A 21,898-nucleotide genomic window follows, 5' to 3' on the forward strand; every position below is an offset into this window, starting at 1 on the left:
TAAAAATCTCAAATTGCTTTGAAAAATGAAGCAAACACTGGAAAAAAAACAACAATGGCAAAGTTTTTTATTAGGAAGGTAGCTCAAGTGTCTAGCATATTCCATCCTGCTTCTTGAATATTTCTCTACTGTTATTAGAAAGCATCACGTGCAATTTGTACTTAAAAACAAGTTGGCACAGGTGATTCTTGAAAGTGGCTTCTGCAATCCCTTTAATAATGAATAATTATCTGTACTGAATTGCAATGGGAGACATTATAAATTCCTAAAGCCTCAATGTTTTTCCTCAGAGAAACGGGAGCCATCTCTTCTGATTTCTGTCCTGGTGCTTCTTCACCAGTTCCTTGTACACTTCTGACCTCAGAAACCTGGGAAAAGAGTCCTTTGCCATGAGACAGTAGATTGAGCTCTGAGCAGCATCAAAGCAGCTGAGGGTGGGCTCAGAGATGTTCTGGGAGATGTCATTTTTGGTATGGAAGTCAATATTTATCTGTAGGAAGAAAGGAGCATGAAAGCAGTGTCAGTTTGCTCAGAAAGCTGAGGTCTGTTTGTGTCCAGGACACAAGCTGCATTTGAATTTCTTCCCAAATAACCTGACTGATGCAAATAAACAGGAAGCTCATCCCTTCCTTTTCTAGCAGACTGAATTCTTCATTTTATTAGGCTCTTAAAAAGATGGCATCACTGAAAAAAATAAGGGAAAAACTTGCTTTTCCTTCTCATCTTTCTGCTAAGCCAAATCCTATGAAGTACTGATTACCAAAGAGTAAATTAAAGGCGAAGGTACTCAGCATCATTTTAGACTTTGGCCCTATGTATTTTTAAAGGATTTTTTGTTTTTAACAATAATATCAATCAATCATCTTATTATTGATTGATATGATTACATTTCAATCATCTGTAATACATGGGAATGTTTAAAGCACTCTTGCTAGCAAATGCAAAAACATCAGTGTAAATGTTTAAGGTGCAGAAAGTGAATAATGATTAATAAGCAATTTATCTTTCACAGTAAGCCTTTTTGAAATAATTACAAAATTGAAATCTGTGATGGAAATTTTTGCATTCTCTTCATGTCAAAAATACCTACACAAAAGAACAAATGCAATCATAAACCTATTAATGTTCTGGTACATTGAATACAGAAGAGATGGTGCTTACTGCATTACAAAAAATGATTAGAGAAAGTAAATTATATTGAGCATAAACTTCCTTAAAACTTCTGGCAGAAATTTCAGAAGACGAGGTAAACTTATTCCCAGTGTGAAGAATGTAAAGAATGTGAAGAGAGTTGCACAAGGTGTTTACGTGGTAAATAATGGACATTAAAATGGGAGTTACAACCAGGATGAATTGTATTTTTGGTCATTCTTTGAGGTCTGGATCTGAACTTTCCACTTCATCACTATCCTCAGTACCCAAAGCACACACAGGAAAAACTCTTTACCTCCTTTGGAGCATCAGCTTGTATAAAGTCAGAATAAATCTTCTGGGCTTTCAACGCAATCTTAGTGGAGGATTTGGTTTTCTTGAAGTCCTCACAGGCTAGCCAGAACTCCACATTCTCCTCACTGAATTCAGACTTCAAAAATGTCCGAAAAGCTGCCAGGCCCTCTGGGGGAAATGCATCAGATAGTGGATGGAGGAAAACTGAAAGGCCAGTGCAATTTATGTGCATGCATACTCACATGTGTGTATGTACATATATATATATATATATGTTGGTTTTTTTTTGTTTTTTTTTTTTTTTTTTACAGTATGTGTATAGTGTAACCTATGTTTCTGCCACTCTTTTACATGTCAGCCAGCAATCAGGTTTGAGAAGCCGCTGCAGGAGAAATAAATAGGAGATTAAATTACAGTGCTGATAAGAGGACTACTAAGAGAGTTTTTCAGTGAGTTGCCAACCAAGGATTGCTCCCAACAGCTGCCTGCTGTGGTTTGGTCTCTTAAGCACTGGTACATTTGTTAAAAGAGGATCCTAGAGGTTTTGGTTTCAAAAGGATTTGTAGTGGCTGGGAAATCAGATATTTGAGGCTGACCCCTCGGCTGAGAAGCAAGTAGAAATGTAGGTCACACTGTGCTAGTGTGCTTCCCCCACAGCTGAGGTTCCCTGCCCAAATGGGGCTTCCATCTCCTTTCAAGGAAAGATTAAGACCTGGATAAAAGATGGACTCCTTGTTACTTTTGTTACTTCTTTGTTCCTCTTTTTTCTTTTTTTTTCTTTTTTCTTTTTTTTCACTTTGAAGGGGAAAAAATGAAACAAATAAAGGTTTGTTTGGAGTAATGTTTTTTTAATTAATCCAAATCAGAACCTCTGAGTAAAGAAAGCTGACAGTACCTAAATTTAGTTGTGTTAGTCAAGTTAATGCTATCCAGGAACAGGGTGGAGGCATCCCAAGGTCCAGGCCACAATATTACTGCTGGGAAATGGGGCAGGGGCAAGGAAATTTCCAAGCTGCATGTGGTTTGTGGTGTCAGGTCTGTAGAAATGGCATTTCTAGGAGAAGTGACTTTAGACACGTCATTTTTTGTTTGACTAGAAGTCACTGCACAATGCACATATTTCTCAGGAATATCTAAGGAAACGTTTGTAGGTTTTTGTGAAAAAAAATGATTAAAAATGAAACCTCTGCAAAGGGAATTTAGCAGTTACTTTAATAAAAACTATTTCATAGCATTTCTGCCTGCCTTTGAGCCCTGGACAGAAGGTATGTTGTGTTTGCAGCTTGGACAAACCTCTCAGGACAGCAGCTCCCCCACCTCCATCAGCAGCTCTGGTCAGTTCAGTGCATGTGGGGAGCTGAATGGAGAGCAGTGTGAAAACCTGGCAGGAATGTTTGGTAAATGGGATGACAAATGTTTTAAAAACACATATGTTTTTCCATCCCTTCTTACCTTTATTGGATAGTACTGTATCCACAGACTCAGACCAGGCCATGGTTTCCCCAGCGTTTGACCTGTGAAAACAACATCTGCCCTTGAAAATAGCATTGTGGTCTCTGCCCTGTGCAGCCTGGGGTGGCTGAGAGCCTACAGTGGTGTGGCTGGCTGCTTGGGAGAGGGGCTCAGCCACTCCTCCTGCTCTACACACAGCAAAACAGGGATATTGGCACTGCTTACTTGACTGTTCATCCTGGAAATACTCGTAGTGCTTGCAGCTGGTGGAGCTCTAATAAAGCATAGGAGAGGTAGGAATGTTCTAGAGTGTGCACTGAATTTCTTCTCGAGTTCAAATGGATTAGGCATTAATTTATATGGCTTTTTTTTTGCTTGTAATGACAGGAATTATCTAAAAATATTACCAAGCTAACACTAATAGGAAACATGGGCCTCATATGAGCTTCTAGGGGGCATAAATAATTGAGTAAATTCATAGCTTTGACTCTTCCCCTGCAACTTGCTGTAGGCTTCTGCTAGACATGAGGGTAAACACTTTCTTCTGCATATAATATTGCCAGTTTTCTTAAAACAAACAAACCCTACCAAAAAAAACAACCAACCAAAAAAAAAAACCAGAAAAACCAAAAAAACTAAGTGTTAAAAACAATCATAAGCACTCTCAAGTTCCGTAAAAAACATTTGATATTCTTAAGGGGGCTCTGAGAGCTCAGCTATCAAAACCCTGCACTCTGAATTATAGAGGTTGGTTTGAGAGCTGTGTTCCACAGCTGCTTCTCAGCATCATCAGTAATGGTATTTTCTAATTGCAAATTTATAAAGAGATCATATAATAATGTCAGGATATTATGTGGCTGTAGTTATAATTATTACAAGGGATGGTGACAGTGACACCTTAAACAAGCAAGCTTTCTTGTAGCTCTCCACTTACTTGTATCCAGAGTGCAAAATCTATATTTAAACAAGAAAAAAATTGTGCATATTTATAAGTATATATAAAGACACACATGAGGGAAGCTGGAGTGCAAATATAGAAAGTCTGTGAAAAAACAAATGAAAACCAAACATAGCATTATGTTGTATTTTGTGAGACATCATGCGATGATGGCATTAATCAGCAGAGAATTTGTTTTAGCAACAATAAGAAACTTTTATCAAATATATGATAAATTTTCAGGATTTTTGTTAAATATTTACTAGCTTTCTTGTAAAGCAAAAAAGCAAAATGAAAGACCAGGATAAACCAGACAGTTTTGCTTCTTGTTCTTATGGGTAATATTAGTTGTTTTAATATTTATTCACCAGTCAGAGTGATCTCACTGACTGTGTGGGATTTACTTGAATGGAAATGGCAAGCAGAACTGACAACAAGGAATCAGAATAGTCATATCCCCTTCAAAGGGTGAAGGAAAATAAAGCTGTACAGATTATTCAAACTTGGTCATCCCGTCACATAAATTTCCTACCGTTAAAATAGCCATAAACAGCAACTCACTTCACTGGCATTTTTTGTTCCACTGTTTGTCTGTCTGACTGTCTCAGGGAAGGCAGAGTTTCGTATTCTGACTGATCTTCAAGCTGAAGATACTGCAGGAACAATACAGTTAGCATGTGAATAATCAAACAGGACAATGCACACTGACAAACCTTCTCAACATTTTCTTTAAAACTATTTCTTTCAGAAATGTGGCCTATTTTTAAGCAGTGCCACTCTCACCTAATAGTGGCCATAGTACAAAAGGAATAGGGGCAATGGCAACACATTCCTGCCCAGGGACACGGGTGGTGGAGCAAGTCCAGAGGAGGGCAGCAGGTGGTGAAGGGCTGGAGCACAGGTCTGATGAGGAGCAGCTGAGGGAGCTGGGGTGTTTAGCCTGGAGAAAAGCTCCAGAGGGGACCTTATTGCTCCCTGGAACTGGCTGAGAAGGGATTGTAGCCAGCTGCTGGTCTATGTAATTTGTCTCTTGCTCTTGATAATTATTCTTTCATCCCCAGCTCTTGGCTCCCTCTGTATAACCCTTGCTGTCCCTCACTCTCCTGAACAAGCAGGCTTACTGACTGATTTCTTGCCTCACTCCAAATCTTGTCTGAGGCCAAATCCTTTACTCAGATTACCCAGATTCCTGGTTCTTAATGTCTCCACTTGGCATAAACTTCCAGTGGTTCAGGAACTGGGATCTCCGCTCTCCCAACTTGCAGACTTAGGGAATTTTGTCTTCTCAATTAAAATATTTTACACCTAAAAATATTTTATACCAGAGCAGCCTTAGGAGTTTAAGTCTCATTTGATTTTCCTCTGTGGTACAATCATGAGCAAAGCTGACTCCTGCCTGCCTGAGAACATCTTTCTTATTTTTGCCATGTTCATCTTCTAAGAGCAGAAAGAAAAACACAAGCACCACATGCTATGTTTCACCCTTAGCAATGTTAAGAGGTTATTCCTTATCCTTATCCTTTGTAGATCTGTAAAAGAAGTTTCGGGCCAATCTATTTTATGAACTTCACATGGGACAAAAACCAGTGAATCTGGTCAATTGTGCTCCAGGAATATGAAATCAGATGGAAACAGATACGGAGAGGTGGGACAAGCAGGAGAATTGAACTGTCTTGCAGGAGAAGAATGAAAGATGAGTTTGTCTCTAAGATGAAAGCAGAGAGGAGCTATGATTGCCCTCTGAATACAGAGAGGTAACCTGCTGAGAAAAAAAAAAATTTTCAGCATAACGGTAATATTGACAAAAGAAAAAATGTATAGAAGCAGCCAGTGAACAAATTCAGACTGAAAACCAGAATAAGACTTCACAAACTGTTGTTTTTTGCAGTCTCCCAGTTTTTCCCTTTCTATTCTTCTGTACTTTGAAGATAGAGATTCATATAATTATGAGATTATTTTAAATTGTTGTCTTCATTAATAGAACACTAGAAATTATGACCTAAGATGCCCTTTAGTCCCACATATTACTAAAAATATTCTTGGCAGCAAAATATTAATACTTTCTGTAATTCCTTAGCTTTGCATCTGCTTGCTTCTAAACATTATAGCAGAAGAACAGAGATGTTAATTGGTCATTTTTTCTTATTTAAAGAATATCTTGTGTGCCAGAGTGGACCAAAAGCCTTTCGTGCATTGTGCTCATGAGACTAACTTCAGCATCTTACAGCTGGGGAGAAAACTTTCAGCATCTGCACTGACATCAAATCCTTTGTGCTTGATTCAGACCCAGGTTTGAGCTTTGGCAAAAGGAAATAAACATCATACAAAATCCAACTGATATTTATCTGTGGAGCTTCTGACTGGGCAGAGCGTAAACAGCTACAATTTGAATTTTTTAACAGTGTCATGCCAGAAAAGTCAGTCCAGTCCAGTTGTTGAGGACAGAGGTGGCACTAAATTAGGCAATTCATAATTTATGGCTGGCTCTGTTGATTTCTCTGTGTTTACCCTGTGTCTAATCCCAGTGGTTCTTCTATTTACCCACCTCAGAACTGTGACAATAAATTAATTTTTTTTTTTGCTTTTTTAAAAGCTGTATTAACATTGTTATATCATTATTCCATTAACTCCTGTGAAACTATGAGAGAGAAGGTTGAGGACCTGTGCCTATTTTTAATTAAAATCATCAGATAATATACATTTATTTAAAAACAAAATTCCAGATAATGCCACACATGCATTTTTAAAATTTCTACCTGATAGCCTGTTATCTGAATGAAGCAGACATGAACATCTCTTCAAGATTTTTCAGGACTGATGGATATTTTTGAAGTCAGTCTTAGCAGCCACAGGCTAAAACCCAGTAATATTTTACACACACAATAAATGGATGGATGCAGTCAGATTGCTTTTGCATTTTATGGGGTACTGCTCAAATCCACAAAACCACAAAGAAGCTGTGAGGGACTCTCATCACTGTGCAACATTATCAGCAGTCAGTGACTGCTCAGTCTATGCAAGCTGAAAATATTTTAGGTACGCAACAGGTTAATAGAATTGTTGTGATATTTGTACTGGGGCAATGTAAATAAGTTCACTAACCAAAGTTAGGCACAGCCACTTCTTCCCATAGAAACCAGGTGGTTGTATTTCTCTGTACTTCTTCTGCTTGGAACTTAATAGTGTCTGGAAGGAAACTCTAATATTTCACTGAAATGTCATAGGAGAAAAAATGATCTTAGTATTAAAACAAATGCATCATCTGCTTGAGCAAGTGTTTTGGCTATTCATAATAAACATCAAGGAAACAAGATGAAATACATAGTAGAGATGGGCTGGAAATTGCACATAGAATTAGTGCTAAACTTTTTGTGAATCTGGACCCAGCTGACATTGCTAGACCCAGCTGACACACACAGTTATAGCTGCAGTTCGGTCCTAGCTGAGACTGGACCTCCAGAGTCACTCAGACCCTTACTTGCTCAGCTAATTGCAAGATATTTTTCTCTTTATCTGTCAGGCCTGTGCCTTAACCTTCCAGTAACTCTGAGGACTGGGCTATGGATTTCTGAGTCCTCTGCCTTTGATGACATGGGAGAGCTGAAACTCTAGAAAAGGGAATGTGGATCTGATTTAACGTTCCCAACTTTGCCAATATTACTTGCTAAGGACCCCACATTAAATCCTTAGAACTTTTAGGCTCACAGCTTGACTTTTACTGATGCTCACCTTTTGTTCTTTAACTGTCTTTAGTTTCACTGAATTATCTTCCTTTATGAAAAGCTATTGGCTGTTGCAGGCCATAAGACCTGTCATTTTTGTTCATCTGACTTGGATACTAATCACAAGAGACAATCTAAATCAATGTTACATATTCAAACCATTGCTTTATTAACCTAAGTAATCATTTCCATTTACATATGTTCCTAAAAGGGCTCTGCCTTGTACTCACCCGAGGACAAAGTGAGAAAAGCTCACACTCCCCAGTGGATGTGCTGGTGTTTCCCAGCAGTTCAGTGTGTTAATGCTCCTCAGCACTTGGCCTCTGTTAATTCCATTCCATTCCATGCAGAGATTTGCTTGGATAGTGCTGGCTTGTACAAGGTAACCTCAGCAGAAAAAAAATTAATATTCTGCTGCCCTGAGCAGTCAAAGCCCACGGGGACTTGGGTGCATCCCTTATGTTGGGAGAAGCCAATGTGATCCAAGCACTGCTGGCATCCTAAGAACATGGAAATGCCTGTCCCACGGGGATGCAAATACACCTTAATCAGAATACTATGTAAATGCCCACCTTCCCACAGCACTGCACAGCATGGGCAACTCACAAAATAATTGATATTTTTCCATGTGAATAACTCTGTGTGCCTTCAGTATGCCACAGAGTTGTTTTGCATAAGAAAATGAGCTGTTATTTTCCACCCAAGCAAACTATGCCCTTCAGGTGAAATGTTTTGATTTCAAGAACAAGCTGTCAAAATATTTTACAGCACTCTGGGCTCCTCATATTCATGATTTCCAAGTGCTGTACAATCAGAATCCTCCATTGGAAAAGAACTGGAAACAATTCTCAAGAAAATGTACAACCAGGAAAAACTGGAATAGCATTAGCTGCAGAAATTTAAAATGAGGCCACTAAGCTGTGAAGAAACAAGTGTGTCTTCATTACAAGCAAATTTTATGGTGAAGAAATGAGAGTTCAGAGTTGTCCTTTTTTTAGGCTTCAGCCTTATCTTCTGTCCTGCTTGAAAACTCTCAAATGACTGCTGTAGGATTGTGTTTCTTGATAGTTAATTTTAGTTACCCTTCATGGAGAAGGCAATGGTAGAGGCTAGACTGTAAATCTGGGAGTCCAGATAATTTCCTGTAAAGTATAAGGGAAAATTAGGAGGAGGTTACACAAACAGATTATATTTAGGAAAGAAGAGAGAAATTCACTCCTTTGGTATGAAACCAGAAGGAGCTTTTATGAGACCAGCTCTAAGTGATAAGAGCACAACAAATGGAAGATAGCAACACATTAACAAGGAGAAAAGTAAAAATGGAAGCAAGCTTAGGTGGTGGATAGAGGAAATAAATTTTTTTCTTTGGCACAGAGCCACACAGGAGCTTAAAGTGCATTTGATTGAGGCATTTGACTAAAATGCAAAGAACAGAGTGGGATCTGGGATAGGCAACTGAGTAAGGTGTAAGTTCATGAGCATATGAATCATTGATGAGAGGAAGATGATTTTCTGCATTTTTTTTCTCAGCTGATGTGTTTGGCAGCATGTGTGAAAAGGAGAGGGAACTGCATGCAAAGCAGTAGCTATTTAAGGCAGGCTGAGCAGCTGGGGACAAAAGGAGAGGAAAATGATCTGCTGTTTGTGAGTCACTTAAAAGTTGTAGCATGTAAAAGCACGTAAGAGCTGTGTTATTGATTGCCTGCTTCACTGGGAAATGGAAATCGGTCTTCTGTGAGATTCTTTATCTTTGATTTCATTCTTGCTTTTTGTCAATCGAAAAATCAATCAAGTTGTCTTTTGTTCAGTAACAAATCCACAAACAGAAGAAGATATTTGGTCCTGTGTATTTCTACCTCCCTCAAATTAAACAAGAACAGCATCTTCAGCCAATTTAAAGCATCTAATTAGACTGAAGTGTTGAAACAGGAGAAAAACCTTGGTGCCACACAAGTCAGCAGATTGCTTCCCTCATGCTTTGTGTCTTGAGACTTCACCAATGTAAGGAGAAGAGTGCAGTGTTTGGGTAGGGTAAATTATTGTGTTGACAGGAGGAATATTTTGGGAGCTCTTGCTGAACCCTGAATGGCACATATAAAAAGCTGCTACAAAAAACAATCTCCAGTAATGGTACTTGCCCAACGTAGTATATGTATTATTTGCATTAGGGCGGCTCAACAGGAGGATTTACATAACTGTGACATGGATTCTGCCAAAACTAGAGAAAATTCTGCCAAACCTGACTGTGTTCTCTGGTTCTACCCAGAGATTTGTGCTGAAAATACATTTGTGCAGGGCCAGTCCTGAGTCTGATCAATCCTGTAACAGCATCACAGACTTGTACTAAACCCATACCTAGTTCATCTTCAGGACTGCAGCACAGCACTAAATAGTAGAGTGCTCATTTTCCCTCACTAAAAGGAGCCTCTTCTAGAAAAAAACCCATTGCCAGATAATTATTTCATTTTGGTTTATCTTTGTGTCCTTTGCCTTCCTTTCTCTGAGTTTATCTTGGCTTTCTTTTTACAGTAGTTCCCATGGCACTAGTCTGCTGTAAATTCAGCTAGGGTTCATAATTATCTTTGGAAAACACACATGCATAAACAGCTACCAGGAATATCTTATTTGTTTGTTTTCATTATAAAACTCATAAGAGGGACTCGCACTGTCAGTACCGCAGACTGATGGGTTTGAGGAAGACCTCCCTGGAGATAAGCAGAATTTTCCATGTGTCTGTGAAATGAAATAAAGGGCACCTGCTGACTTCTATTTATCATTGCAGACCCTTCTGCCTAGCAGCTGGGATTTTGCTAACGTGAAAATGTCTTAGATACTATATTTGTAATTCGGTTGGATTTTGGAACAGTATTAAATATATGTACTCTTTTCATTACTTTCCTTCATGCCAATCCATCCAAGATATGGATTCTCTGCTGATATGAAGGGACATAATCACACCAGGGTAGAATTTAGCTGCAAGTGTGCAGGTTTTATGTCTGTGTGGTAACAAGGCCAGTGCCAACACTCAGGTGGGGCTGTTCTCAAATCTCTTCCTCCAACACAGATCTTCGTACACAACACAGGAACCTGCATATTTTAAATATCTGTGAACTGGCATTCAGACATTGTTGGTGATACTAGAGACTCCCTCATCACAGAATCCCCAAGGCTGGAAGAGACCTTCAAGATCTAATCCAACCATTAACCTTCCCCAGCCACAGTCAGCCCTAAGCCGTAGCCCCAAGCACCACAGCCAGAGGCCTCTTGAATTCTTCCAGAGACCGTGACCCCATCGCTTCCCTGGGCAGCTCATTCCAATGCCTGACCATTCTTTCAGTGAAAAAAACCCCTTCGCCCAGGTCGTGACTGCTTTCACTGTCAGAAAGAGCCTATACCTGGTGTTTTGAGATCAGGGGAGGGTGATGAATAAACCAGCATGGATCATCATTACAAATGTGTTTCCTCTCTGTTCCCCAGGTAAAGGTAAGAGCTTGGAGATGGCTCCTGGGTCACTGTGGCTCAGCAGCATTTCCATGTGAGTTTGGATCTCTGTGCACAGTAACAATTTGTTTAATGTGGCAGTGATACAGCTAGAGTTGAACCCTAGGTGAAGTCTTCACATCTTCCTCATCAATGTACTGATGATAAATCAAATCCTGGAACTCTTTAAGCAGATCAGATTTATTGGAAGTTAATAAAGCAGACAGGGAAACCTGCAGATCCAGCAGTTCTTATACACCCCAAATTAACAATCAACACAAAGTCCCATCCTCAGGAACTGCATCTCTTCTCCTTCACCATTTACAGAAAGGGGAGGGAAAGGGAGAAAGCTTAAATACCATAAGAAACAATGTAGTATACAAGTCATAGTTACAGATAAATCCTGCAGCCCCTTCCTAAACTGAACCAATGTTTAAGATTTTAAGAACTGCCCCAAGCTTCAAGGTATGTCTGCATCAACTGTGAAAGAAAAGGACAGAATGACTGTGTGCTGACTATAAAAAAAAAAAAGTCTGTCTTTGATAGTAAAGAAATAAAAAAGAAGATTTCTTCTTCCTCTTCTACAACCTATAGAGAGGATATTAATGTCCAATGTAACTGAAAGTTGCCCTGCCCGAGTCCAAGAGCTGTAGTAACAAAGTTGGTATACCACGACTATTTATAAATAAAAGTAGAAATATTTTATATTTATATACATAGACATCACCTGGTATTTAAGGATACACATTGTGTTAAAATAGCATTCTCGTCCCCTTGCTGCTGCTCATTTAGTTGCAAAAAATTAGAATACATGCATTTGATGTGAAAGCTAATATATACATCATAACTTAAAAATAGACAGCAGACATGTGGAATAAGAAAAATGTAACCTAAAAAATTAAATAGTATTTTTACGTTCCTCTTAAAATAGGCAATGGCCACATTTTAATTATAGATTTAATTATGCAGTGTCTTTAGTTAAAATAAATATAACTTTGCATTATACCTAATAATGTTCCTGTGTGTTTTACAGTATCAGAAAATACCACAAATTCTCTGTGCTTAGTGTAGGAAATATTGCAAAAACATAAATGTGTGCAAAGACTGGATACAGATATTCTAACTGTGATGAAACTCTGGCCTAAAGGTACAGGCCCAGGATACATGTGGGGCAATATCAAATGGCACTATATGAGACATTTTTAAGCAGGAAAATCAACTTTTTTCCCCAAATCTGATCACAGCCTTTGCTGTGAGTTTAAAAAAAAAAATCCTATATGAAAACTCCGCATGTTATGACTTGCCAATACATCACCTACTTTTCTATGAAAGTGAGATTCTGCTCCAGAACTCTGACCTGCTGTAAGTGAATTTTCTTTTGCTTCACCACTTAGTTACACCTGCTGAGGGTTTGGGGTTTAAAACACACCCGGGTTGCTGCAGGAGCTGGGGATGAGGAGGGCTGAGCGGGGCTGTCACCACACGGTGACACAGGGGGTGAGGAGGGCTGAGCTGGGCTGTCACCACACGGGGACAGGAGGGCTGAGCTGGGCTGTCACCACACGGTGACACAGGGGGTGAGGAGGGCTGAGCTGGGCTGTCACCACACGGTGACACAGGGGGTGAGGAGGGCTGAGCTGGGCTGTCACCACACGGGGACAGGAGGGCTGAGCTGGGCTGTCACCACACGGTGAGGTCCGGCCGCACGCCCTGGAAGTCGCTGACGGTGAAGGAGCGGGAGCGGCGGCGCAGCGGGGCGCGGGCCGCGGGCCGGCCCTGCAGCAGGCCCAGGTAGGCGGCGGAGCGCAGGAAGCGCGGGTAGCTGTCCTGTTCCATCAGCCGGTACACCGTGCTCTGCGCCGCGTCGAAGGTGCTGCGCAGGGGCTGCCCCATGCTCTGGCTTGTGACTTCCTTGGTGTGAAAGTCCAGATTCACCTGGAGGACGAGGAAAAGGGTATTTGTTTAATGTACATTCATGCATATCCAGTGTTATTATCTACAGCGCTGATACTGTACACCGGGAAAAGACTTTTCTGATAAGAGTGAAGCCTTAAGGTTTGAGCCTTCATATTTTCCAGATTCTGTACTGCATTAGTTTATAACTCTGAACTTCTTATAAAGTGTTAGCAAGTTCTCTCCACAGCTTAGACAAAACTATCCTTTTCCAGCCCCAGAACCAAGGACACCGTTGCAGCTTCAGGCCCAAAACGTGCAAACAACAGGGAATGGAGGAGAGCAAACTGGGAGGATGGGACTGCATCACCTGGAGCTGGAATTGGACAATGAACCCCAAGATGGAAATGGACCAAAACATAAAAGTGTGAAAACTTGTGCCTTGTCGTCCATATTGGGTGTATCCGCGACTGTATCTTGTACTGCCCATGGTGTATCCTGTGAAGGCCTTTAATAAATCTCTGTTTTATTCCTTTAACTCTGCCCAGCCTCTGTTCTAGTAGCCTCTCAAGGCATGAGGAGGACCTTGAATCCCCATACAACAGGATATTAACACCACAGAATTAGTGTGTTCGCCTTCAGTGATGGCTCTCAGAAAGTCTCCAGAAATGTATCATTGGTACCATGGAAAACTGGGGAAACAGAAGAAAAACTCTGATATTTTACTAAAAGTAACTTCCTTACAGTGAACACTGTATAGTCACAGCTTCCCAGCTTTGCAATACCGAACTATTACAGATCTCCCCTGCTCTCATGTAGGATTAAAGTAGAACTTGTTCTAATAAGATGACATTAGTGAATAGTTAAAATTTCTGGTTTCTGTGTATTTTGTGTAGTAGGAAGGTGAAAAAATTTCTTTCTTTTTTTTTTTTTTATTTAAATGGGTCTCTGGAGGCCTTAGATTGGGAAAGTATATCAAAATGACTATTTAGTCCATGAGCTGCTGCATTCACCCTGGGAAATGTTTAATAGTATAAGAATTTTAATGAAGTGACAGGCACTGGTTCAAGCACGTTATTTTGAAAAATAAGGTAGAATATATTTTAAAAATTGTTGAGCCAATCAAAAAGTGACTTCTATAATGTTTTTCTTTTCCTCCCTGAGAGGTGCCTGTCATTTCCATACAACTAGTTGGAACAAATAGTCTAGATCTAAGAGCTGAAGGGCAATTAGTGGTCAGAGAAGGGTCCACTCATCCAAAATTTTATGATCCCATCAAACTGTAGGCTCAGAAATTTGTGTAAAAGAGTTCTGCTGGACAAGGAGTCAGAGGAGATGTGCAAGCTCCAGAGCTATGTGGTCTCAGCTGAACCCAAGGGAGGAAGTCACACCAAAGCCAAGTGTCCAAGGTGAACCACAGCATCCACCCTGCCTGCACCAAACTCAAGCATGGCAGAGAAAGAAATTGTTATGTTACTATGACTTCCCTTCCCTGTCCTCTCCTCAGCTTTCTCCTGCTCATCTCTTTGTTTCAATCAGTCTCAAGCATTGACAGTGTCAGCACCTGTTACCTGTCCAGGGCTGCTTCTCCCCAAAGGCACACAGCAGGGAAAGGAATGGAAAGGGACATAAGTCCTCAAAAGTAGGCATTTTCTAGGAAAAGCAGATCTGAATCCTAATGCAATCTATGGGAATTGCACGTGAAAACTGTGTCACTTTGCAATCTTTTCACTAACATGAGAATTACACCTTTTTCACCCTCATTACAAGGAAGCAGAAGTTAGTGTTTAACTTCTCCTATTCTGGCAAATAAAAAAATACAGCTATTGATCTACTCAAACGTGATAGAATTAAAGGAAAATGTAAGTCAAAAAGACCTATTCAAGAGGCTGCTTGTGATTTCACTGAAATTTGATGATCTCCCAACCTGTTCATCTCCTTCTTAGGGCAGGCAAAAAATTATTTCTTTTGTTCATTTATGAACCCTTCACAAACTTCAGTAAAATGAATAAGTTGGAAATGTGAAAACTTTTTTCATTCTTAGGATATTAAGAAAAGTCCTTAGCGTTGGTGAGGATTGTCATATCAACATCATTTTGTGCTGACAGTCACACACCAGGGATATACAATTGGAGGTGGAGGGGTGGAAAAGGGAGAGGGAGTCAATCAAGACAAGCCCATGCTCCTTCCAGAGTTTTGACTTTTATGAAAGTCTTCTTATATCAGGGGACTGTAGGATTAGCTCTTGAAGCTGCTTCTGGGCATGAACTTCTCAAAAGAAAGTTTCACCAGATGCAGTTGTGTCAATCAAACACTATGTATAATGAGAAAGGTCTTTACCTCTTTTGGAGCATCTTTCTGTATGAATGTTTCAAAAATGGTCTTGGCTTTCGGCAGAAGTTCATGTGCACTTTTGCTTTTCTTGTAATCCTCACAGGCTATCCAGAATTCAATGTTCTCCTCACTGAACTCAGTTTTCAGAAACTTTGTGAAGGCATCCAGCCCAGCTACGAAAGGGAAAGTGGAATTGCATTAAAAAATATATCCTTATCAGACAGTTCTCTTTCAAAGAGTCTGTGCAAGGTAGTAAAATATGTTTTGCTCCCTTGGAATAATACCACATTATAGATAATTATCCTAGAGTACATAAATGCTGTAAGTGCAGTTTCTCCACTATCATCCTGTAACTCTCCTTACAGAATTCTCAGCATCAATAAAAAAATGCTACCAAGATCTCATAAATTTAGAAAAAACATTAAGCAAAACATATGGGAGTATGTGGAAGTGGTGGACTTTATTCCAGCTGAATATCAATTCAGTTTGATCAAAAATCTATTTGAATCTTTGCTCATAAGTAAACTACTCCTCAGCAGCAATTTAAAATGGATGGCTTTCAGCATCTCTGTAATTGGCTTTATCCTGCTGTTGTTATGCTGAGGATATTTTCTTTGCCAAGCATGCTTCATCTGTGGAAGTAATGCAATTGTGTGGATGTGAATTGTTCAAGGAACAGATTTGAAAAGCCCACAGTGTCCAGCACTGTAGCTGAACCATACGTGTGCCCCTCCAAAATAAAGGCAGGAACATATGTGCATTTGATAATTATGGGAGCAGCAGGGCCTCTCAATGATGGCCAGCTTGGATCCAATCACTGGCTTAGAAACAAACTGTCAGGAGTGACAAAGTCTTTTCTTAAGTACATGGAGCATATGCAGTAAGGAATATTTGAGGAATATTATGGTTAAATGTTCCTGTTTACTGAAGAGACTCTTTACTGTCTGCTGTATTACTTTGTTCAATAAAACACCAAACACAAAAATTATTTTAAATTATTTTCACAAGTTGACATCAAGCTATAGCTGAAGAAGACAAGAAGAGCAGGAAACACATGCTGCCATAAATAACCCATCATACCTAGTTTAGGTAACTGGCATGTCTATTCAAGGGCATAACTAGATTTTATAATTTTCCATCCTTTACCATCAATTTTCCATTCTAACAGTCTGCATGGAGAGACAAAAAACTACTGACCTTTCTCAGAAAGTAGTTTGTCAAAAGACTCTCCCCATTTCACTGCTTCTTCAGGAGACACACTGCTTAAGAAACAGAAAGGAGTTAGAATAATTGTTCATACTGTGCATTTAGGAAGCTGTGTAACACACATATCTGTCACCATTGTGGCTCAGGACTGTTCCACAAAGCCTTTGATTAGATCACCTCGCTAAGGGAGATCATTCTCTTAGGGGCTTCAGGAACATTTCCTTTAACTCACTCTTGACATTTTTTTCCTGCAGAGTTATATTTCTTTTCTCTTTTTGTAAAAACATCAGAGCAGAGGCTTTTCACTGTGGTATTTGTGTTGTCCTACTAATCTTTAAGGGAATTGAGACCATGTAGCGTGGTAAAACTCATAAGGGAAGCAGGTCTTGTCAGCTGTTTAAACTTGAGATCGTCATGCAGACGTGTAGTTTTGAATATGCTCATCCTGAGGCTGTTACCAGAGTCTGCTTTTAATGAAATATATAGAATTCTGTAGCCCGAAGAAAAAACTGTAGCACTATGGTTTAGGTGTCAGTTTTACAGGGCAATAGCACATGTAGTCTGGTTTGTTTACCACAAACATTTCAAATGCCATGTTAGACACTGCCTCATTTATAAAACTCATGTTCTTCATCAAGTATGTCAAGTTGCACATGTTTCACGTCAATTTTGAAAACTCTGCCCTAGGAAACAGCAAAGAAAGGGAAAAAAGAAGCAATTTTTATCAGTTGCTTTGTGGATATGAATGTTTGGAACCATTTTCATTCCAGGACAAATCACAGGACACTGAAAGTACCAGTAAGTGACTGGTCTGGGATTAGTTGATCAAATCAACTTCTTATGGACCAAACGTTTCTGGAACATGATCCCACTTCCTCATCAAGGCTTGCTGTTCTGTTTCCTGATTTACACAGTTTGGGCTCCCTTGGCAGGGAGGAGGCATGTGAAGTTTAGATGAAAGGAAATTCCAATCTCTTTGGTAAGGAATTTAAGCCAATAATGACTCTGGGTTTGCACAAAATGTGAAAGGAGGCGTTTGGTTTTGGTTTTTGAAATTTTAATAGGTGTCACATGTTTCATAGCTGAAGTAATTTCTTGCAGGAATGAAAACTTTAACTAGGGAGAAGAAAACAGCTCATGAGGAGAAATTCAGGAAAGCAGGGGAATTCTGGAGTCAGGGAAACGAGACCTCACTCCCTTGCAACGTTTTTTAGTTATGAGAATTACAGAAAGTACAGTGAACTCTGCCAGCTGCAGGTTCCTGTACCTACAGAAATTTTTTTGGCCGTAGTGAAAGAGAAAGCCTTATGATTCTAGACCACAAATTCCATTCACAAAGGCATGAAGTGCTGGAGAGGATCTTTGCTGCGTTTGGAAACTCCTACTGTGAGTTTCTGGTTTTCCTTCAGCATCTGCAACAACCCGGGAGCCTCCTGAGTGCAGCAGTGAGCTTGTGCAATAATAGAGAGAAACCAAGATTTGTTCAACTTTGCCGCTTTCTAAATATGAGAAGAAACTAATTTAAACTAATGGATAGACATTTAAACTAAAAACAAACTTTTAAATGAACAGATTCATTAACTTTTCTACTATCACCTCAATTTCCATCTGCAGTGTTTTATTAAAATCTCTTTCTACGTATTTTAGTAAGTCTGTGTGAAAAATGGAAATTATAAAAGCTAAGTAAATCACTTAATAAATTTCAAACTATTATCTCACTTTATTATTTGAAAAAGAGTAAATTTATAAGGTTGGTTTTTTTCCATTTTTGACAAATATAATTGTCACTTCAATCCAAATATAAGACCAGCAAAAATCTACAAGTTTCTCTTTCATACAAGAACAGTCAAATCTCTGTTAGTCAGGCACCAGCTGAGAGTAACATGGTAAAAGACAGCTGGCTGAATGAGGAAATGATGTTAAAAGGAGGAAATTCTTCAGAGAATTGTTACTGCTCTGAAAGTGCCATCTGGCAGATTGTAAGAATGCAGTGAATGGCTCTACGTTGCATTAAATACCTGGGGTATGTGAGCCACACAGCACTCTCTGCCTCTACTTTCTCTTTACAGATGCAATCTTAGAATGGTTTGACATGTCTGCAACCAGGACATCTGCAAACGTGAGCAATAAACACGGCCTGGTGACTCAGATGCACCGGTGGGATTGTTTAAATACCCCCTCCCCAGCCACTTTTCCACGGGTTCTGGAAGCAGAGTTTGGGCCCTTAGGTGACCTCTACCACGTGCTTATTAATTAGCACATTAGTGGCTTGTAGAAGCAGCTCTGGTGAAAGCAGGCAGCTTGGTCCAGAAAGTGGGAAGTACTGGAATAAGAGAAAAGGCTGTGGTAAGCACTGAAGTGTTCTTGAATGATTTGTGGTGGAAAAAAAGGACTGATACATTCTTTTGGCCACAGTGTTGTAGCATTCTACTTATTTCTTCTTCTCAGTCAGGACCTACAAATGCAATTCTTAATATAGCGGTGATGTCTTGGTACTCCATTGAAGTGAGGAATTAAACTCTTATGGAAGTCAGTAAACCCAAGATTGTACCCTGCATCTTTATGGTAAATACTAGGGACAATACTACCAAAGTGTATGAATTTTGGAGACAAGAGTGTTCAACCAATTACTGCAGTTACTGAGGAACTCTGCATTCACTATTCAACACAGCTATGGCATTTGTGCATCACAGAAGCATTTGGAAAACCTGCTTTGCTGTATGATTTTCCTGCCAGCTGCATTTCTGAGTGGATTATTGCTCTGTACAGTCAGTGGACTCACACCAAGGCTGCTGGCGCAAGGTTTAGACCTCTCTGCAAATGTATGGGGACCAAGTGGTGTGAAAACACTGTTGATTACCTCAATGCATACCAGGTAATTCTGTAGTGTTTGCATGCTTGGGTTACACTGAGAAATTTTCAAAGTGTTACTCTGCCCAGTCTGAATGCACACGCATGGGTACAGGAAACATCCCAAGTCACACAGGTGCTTCTTGGAGGCAATCCCCAGCCAACCCAGTCTTTTACAATGTTTACCTTGCTGCTTTCGTCAAGTTTCCAGGTTTGCCGAGGTGATCACTTTCATGGAATTCAGGTTTCTGCAGGAGCAGGCTCAGCCTATTTCTCTTCTGCTTAGCTCTACGACAGAATTGGAGTAGCTTTTCAAGAAACATTGTAGAATTTGGTTTTTCCCTCTCAAGCATTCTCTCCTTCTGCATTATAGAGCTCCCTATTTTCACTTACAGTAATGTTGGTGTTACTTCTCCTACATATATTATTCGCATTAATGTTTTTTTCTTCATAGCTTAGCACATATTTTGCACTGGCAAACAAAAATGGAAATCCTTTAATTTTCAGCATCCTTTTAATTTATTTTAAAGATGAGGGGCCAAACTTCCCATTAGACAATGTAAACAGTTGGCTCAGCGTCTTCTACTTTTAATGTTTCACAAAGAAAAAAGGAAGTATTGTTTCCTGTCATTTGAAATTTTTGAAAAAAAGCTTTCCCGGATCATATTCAGGCTTTAGAGAAGCATTTCTCAGAACTTCTTGCAACCTCTTTTCTTAGTATTTTTAGATCATTAATTTGGTATGTTTCTTGTCCTCAAAAAAACGAGAGTTCTTTGAGATAACTCTCTTCTTAAAGAGTTAATATTTTACACATACAATTTCTAGGATTGCAGTTCATGAGTTCTCACATATATGTCAAAAATGAAATTAGCTGTGCCCTAAATTCACCCCCACAAACTATGCTAGAAGAATCCTCCATGTAAATAGAACATGCAGAAGGTTGGCATGACCTGAACACTTACCCAGGCTTGCTTGCCTTGTTTGGCTCTTCCTTAATCGCTGGTTTCATGACTTTGTAATAGGGTTTATCCTTTGAAGCAGAAATGTTGAGTTGGGGGAATAAAAGAAGTGGGTTCTCCATCTTCCTCTAGAGAAGCTTCCAGCAAGGTTCCCTTTGCTCTCTCGTCCCTGGTGTGTGCTGGCTCTGGCTCTCACATGCTGCAGCAGCCTGGACTGCCCTGGCCAGCCCCAGCCCTGTGTCCAGAGGAGGTGGTGCAGGAGGTGGCTCTGTACTGGCCACTGCAGCTGTGCCCACGCCGGGCTCTAAGGGCAGCTCTGGTTGTGCCCTCGTCCCTTGGGGAAATGACACTGCAGCTCTGCAGGGCTCACGCTACAAACCGCAGCCCAGAGCAGCAGCTGCTCCGCGCAGCTCAGCTCCTGCTCGGGGTAGGGTGACGCCAGCCCATGCCCCCAAACACCTGTACATGCCCTAGGCTCCTAAAATTAACCTTAATGACAGTAGTGTTGCATGAAATAACATCCAGCCTTCTCTTCAGCCCTCAGAAGCACCCATCTGCCCTTAAACTGCCCTCTGCAGCATCAGTGCCATGTGCTGCACACAGCTCCATCCACAGCGCCCTGACTTCAAACTCAGAGTTTCTCAGTGTCTCCTCCAAGCTTTGGCTGATCAATCATTTTGCAAACAGATACTTTAATTTTTGCACCATTCTTCAGAAATGACAACCACCCACTTCTAATTTCCAGTTCATCCACTAAATGCTCCCTCTTTCACTTCTCTGTCTGTGGATTCGTGTTTACTTGCAATCTCCCACCCAGGATAGAAAGTCTTTAGTTCAGAAAAAAAAGAATCAGTGTTTTTTTAAATCTTATTTTGTTACTAAATAACCCAAAACTTCTCATTTCAGTTTACATAAGGTAAAAATATATTAATTTTTGAGGTTCATCAGCACAAGTTATCTCTTCACATACAAGTCCGATGTCAGTAAGTTTCTTGGGTTTAAATTCAGTTTCTGTTGGAGGTGTCATAAGAATAATACATCCAATAAAGAAACATCTTCAGTGTTAGCTGAATGAGGCACTGGAAAGGGTTAAAATTACTGCCATTAATTGATTAAGAATTTAATAGTTCTCATATTTTTAATGGCAGTGTCTCATTTTGATTTCTCAGGTAGGACACAGAGCTTCGAGGAGAAGACATGCCGTCATTACCTCCCATAATTTTGTTGTGTTTTACTTCCATGGGTACTTCTGGTGAGAGTCCCACTGTGGCCTTTTTCGTGTGGAGCTAAGGAGAATGGGAATGGGAGATTCTTTGAATGGAATATTCAAAAGAAATGAAAAAAATCCCAACTCTGCTAGGAATCAAAATTTGTGAACCATTAAAAGAAGAATAAGATGTAACCTATCGTGATTTTTTTTTTAGAGTTAACTGAAAAACTCTCATGTGCCACATGTGTGATACAATTTTTAAAATCAGACTGAATGGGGAACAGTGTACAACTGCCTTTTGTAACCCAAGGGACTTTAGGAAGCAGAGTTACAGTTTAAACCTAATTTTCAATTTCAGAGAAGGTTTATATCATGCATATTTTAAATATGGCTTTAACCGCAGCTGTGT

At 39.9% G+C, this 21,898-nt stretch overlaps 2 protein-coding genes across 3 annotated transcripts; both read right to left on the reverse strand.

Moving 5' to 3' along the window:
* Positions 1-286: 286 nt before the first annotated feature.
* Positions 287-4,407, reverse strand: RGS21 (regulator of G protein signaling 21). Its single transcript, XM_036388002.2, has 4 exons — positions 4,397-4,407; positions 2,899-2,975; positions 1,448-1,614; positions 287-490 (listed from the first exon to the last, which is right to left on the reverse strand). Exons 1-4 carry the CDS (start codon positions 4,405-4,407, stop codon positions 287-289), a joined length of 459 nt encoding a protein of 152 aa, XP_036243895.1.
* Positions 4,408-11,232: 6,825 nt separating this feature from the next.
* On the reverse strand, positions 11,233-20,548 carry RGS18 (regulator of G protein signaling 18). Of its 2 annotated transcripts, none has more exons than XM_036387348.1 (5): positions 20,283-20,548; positions 19,507-19,608; positions 16,462-16,523; positions 15,271-15,437; positions 11,233-12,972 (listed from the first exon to the last, which is right to left on the reverse strand). In XM_036387348.1, the coding sequence occupies exons 1-5, from the start codon at positions 20,399-20,401 to the stop codon at positions 12,718-12,720; spliced, it is 705 nt and encodes a 234-aa protein (XP_036243241.1). In that variant the 5' UTR covers positions 20,402-20,548; the 3' UTR covers positions 11,233-12,717. The 2 variants fall into 2 exon arrangements, with proteins under 2 accessions (XP_036243241.1, XP_036243240.1); XM_036387347.1 differs by having other exon boundaries at positions 16,462-16,526.
* Between the last annotated feature and the right edge of the window lie 1,350 nt (positions 20,549-21,898).

The sequence above is a fragment of the Molothrus ater genome, chromosome 9, assembly GCF_012460135.2.
Source record: "Molothrus ater isolate BHLD 08-10-18 breed brown headed cowbird chromosome 9, BPBGC_Mater_1.1, whole genome shotgun sequence".
Taxonomy (NCBI): domain Eukaryota; kingdom Metazoa; phylum Chordata; class Aves; order Passeriformes; family Icteridae; genus Molothrus; species Molothrus ater.

Bases quoted from the DNA above. Each gene is read 5' to 3' on its own strand.
- RGS18 (XM_036387347.1), bottom strand. From the start codon at position 20,401: ATGGAGAACCCACTTCTTTTATTCCCCCAACTCAACATTTCTGCTTCA. The intron at 19,609-20,282 runs GTAAGTGTTCAG...ATTCTGTCGTAG, and splicing joins AACAAGGCAAGCAAGCCTGG to AGCTAAGCAGAAGAGAAATA. The intron at 16,527-19,506 runs GTAAACATTGTA...CTGTTTCTTAAG, and splicing joins AACTTGACGAAAGCAGCAAG to CAGTGTGTCTCCTGAAGAAG.
- RGS21 (XM_036388002.2), bottom strand. The intron at 1,615-2,898 runs GTAAGAAGGGAT...CATTTCCCCCAG, and splicing joins TACAGTACTATCCAATAAAG to AGGGCCTGGCAGCTTTTCGG. The intron at 491-1,447 runs GTAAAGAGTTTT...TTCTTCCTACAG, and splicing joins AAGCTGATGCTCCAAAGGAG to ATAAATATTGACTTCCATAC.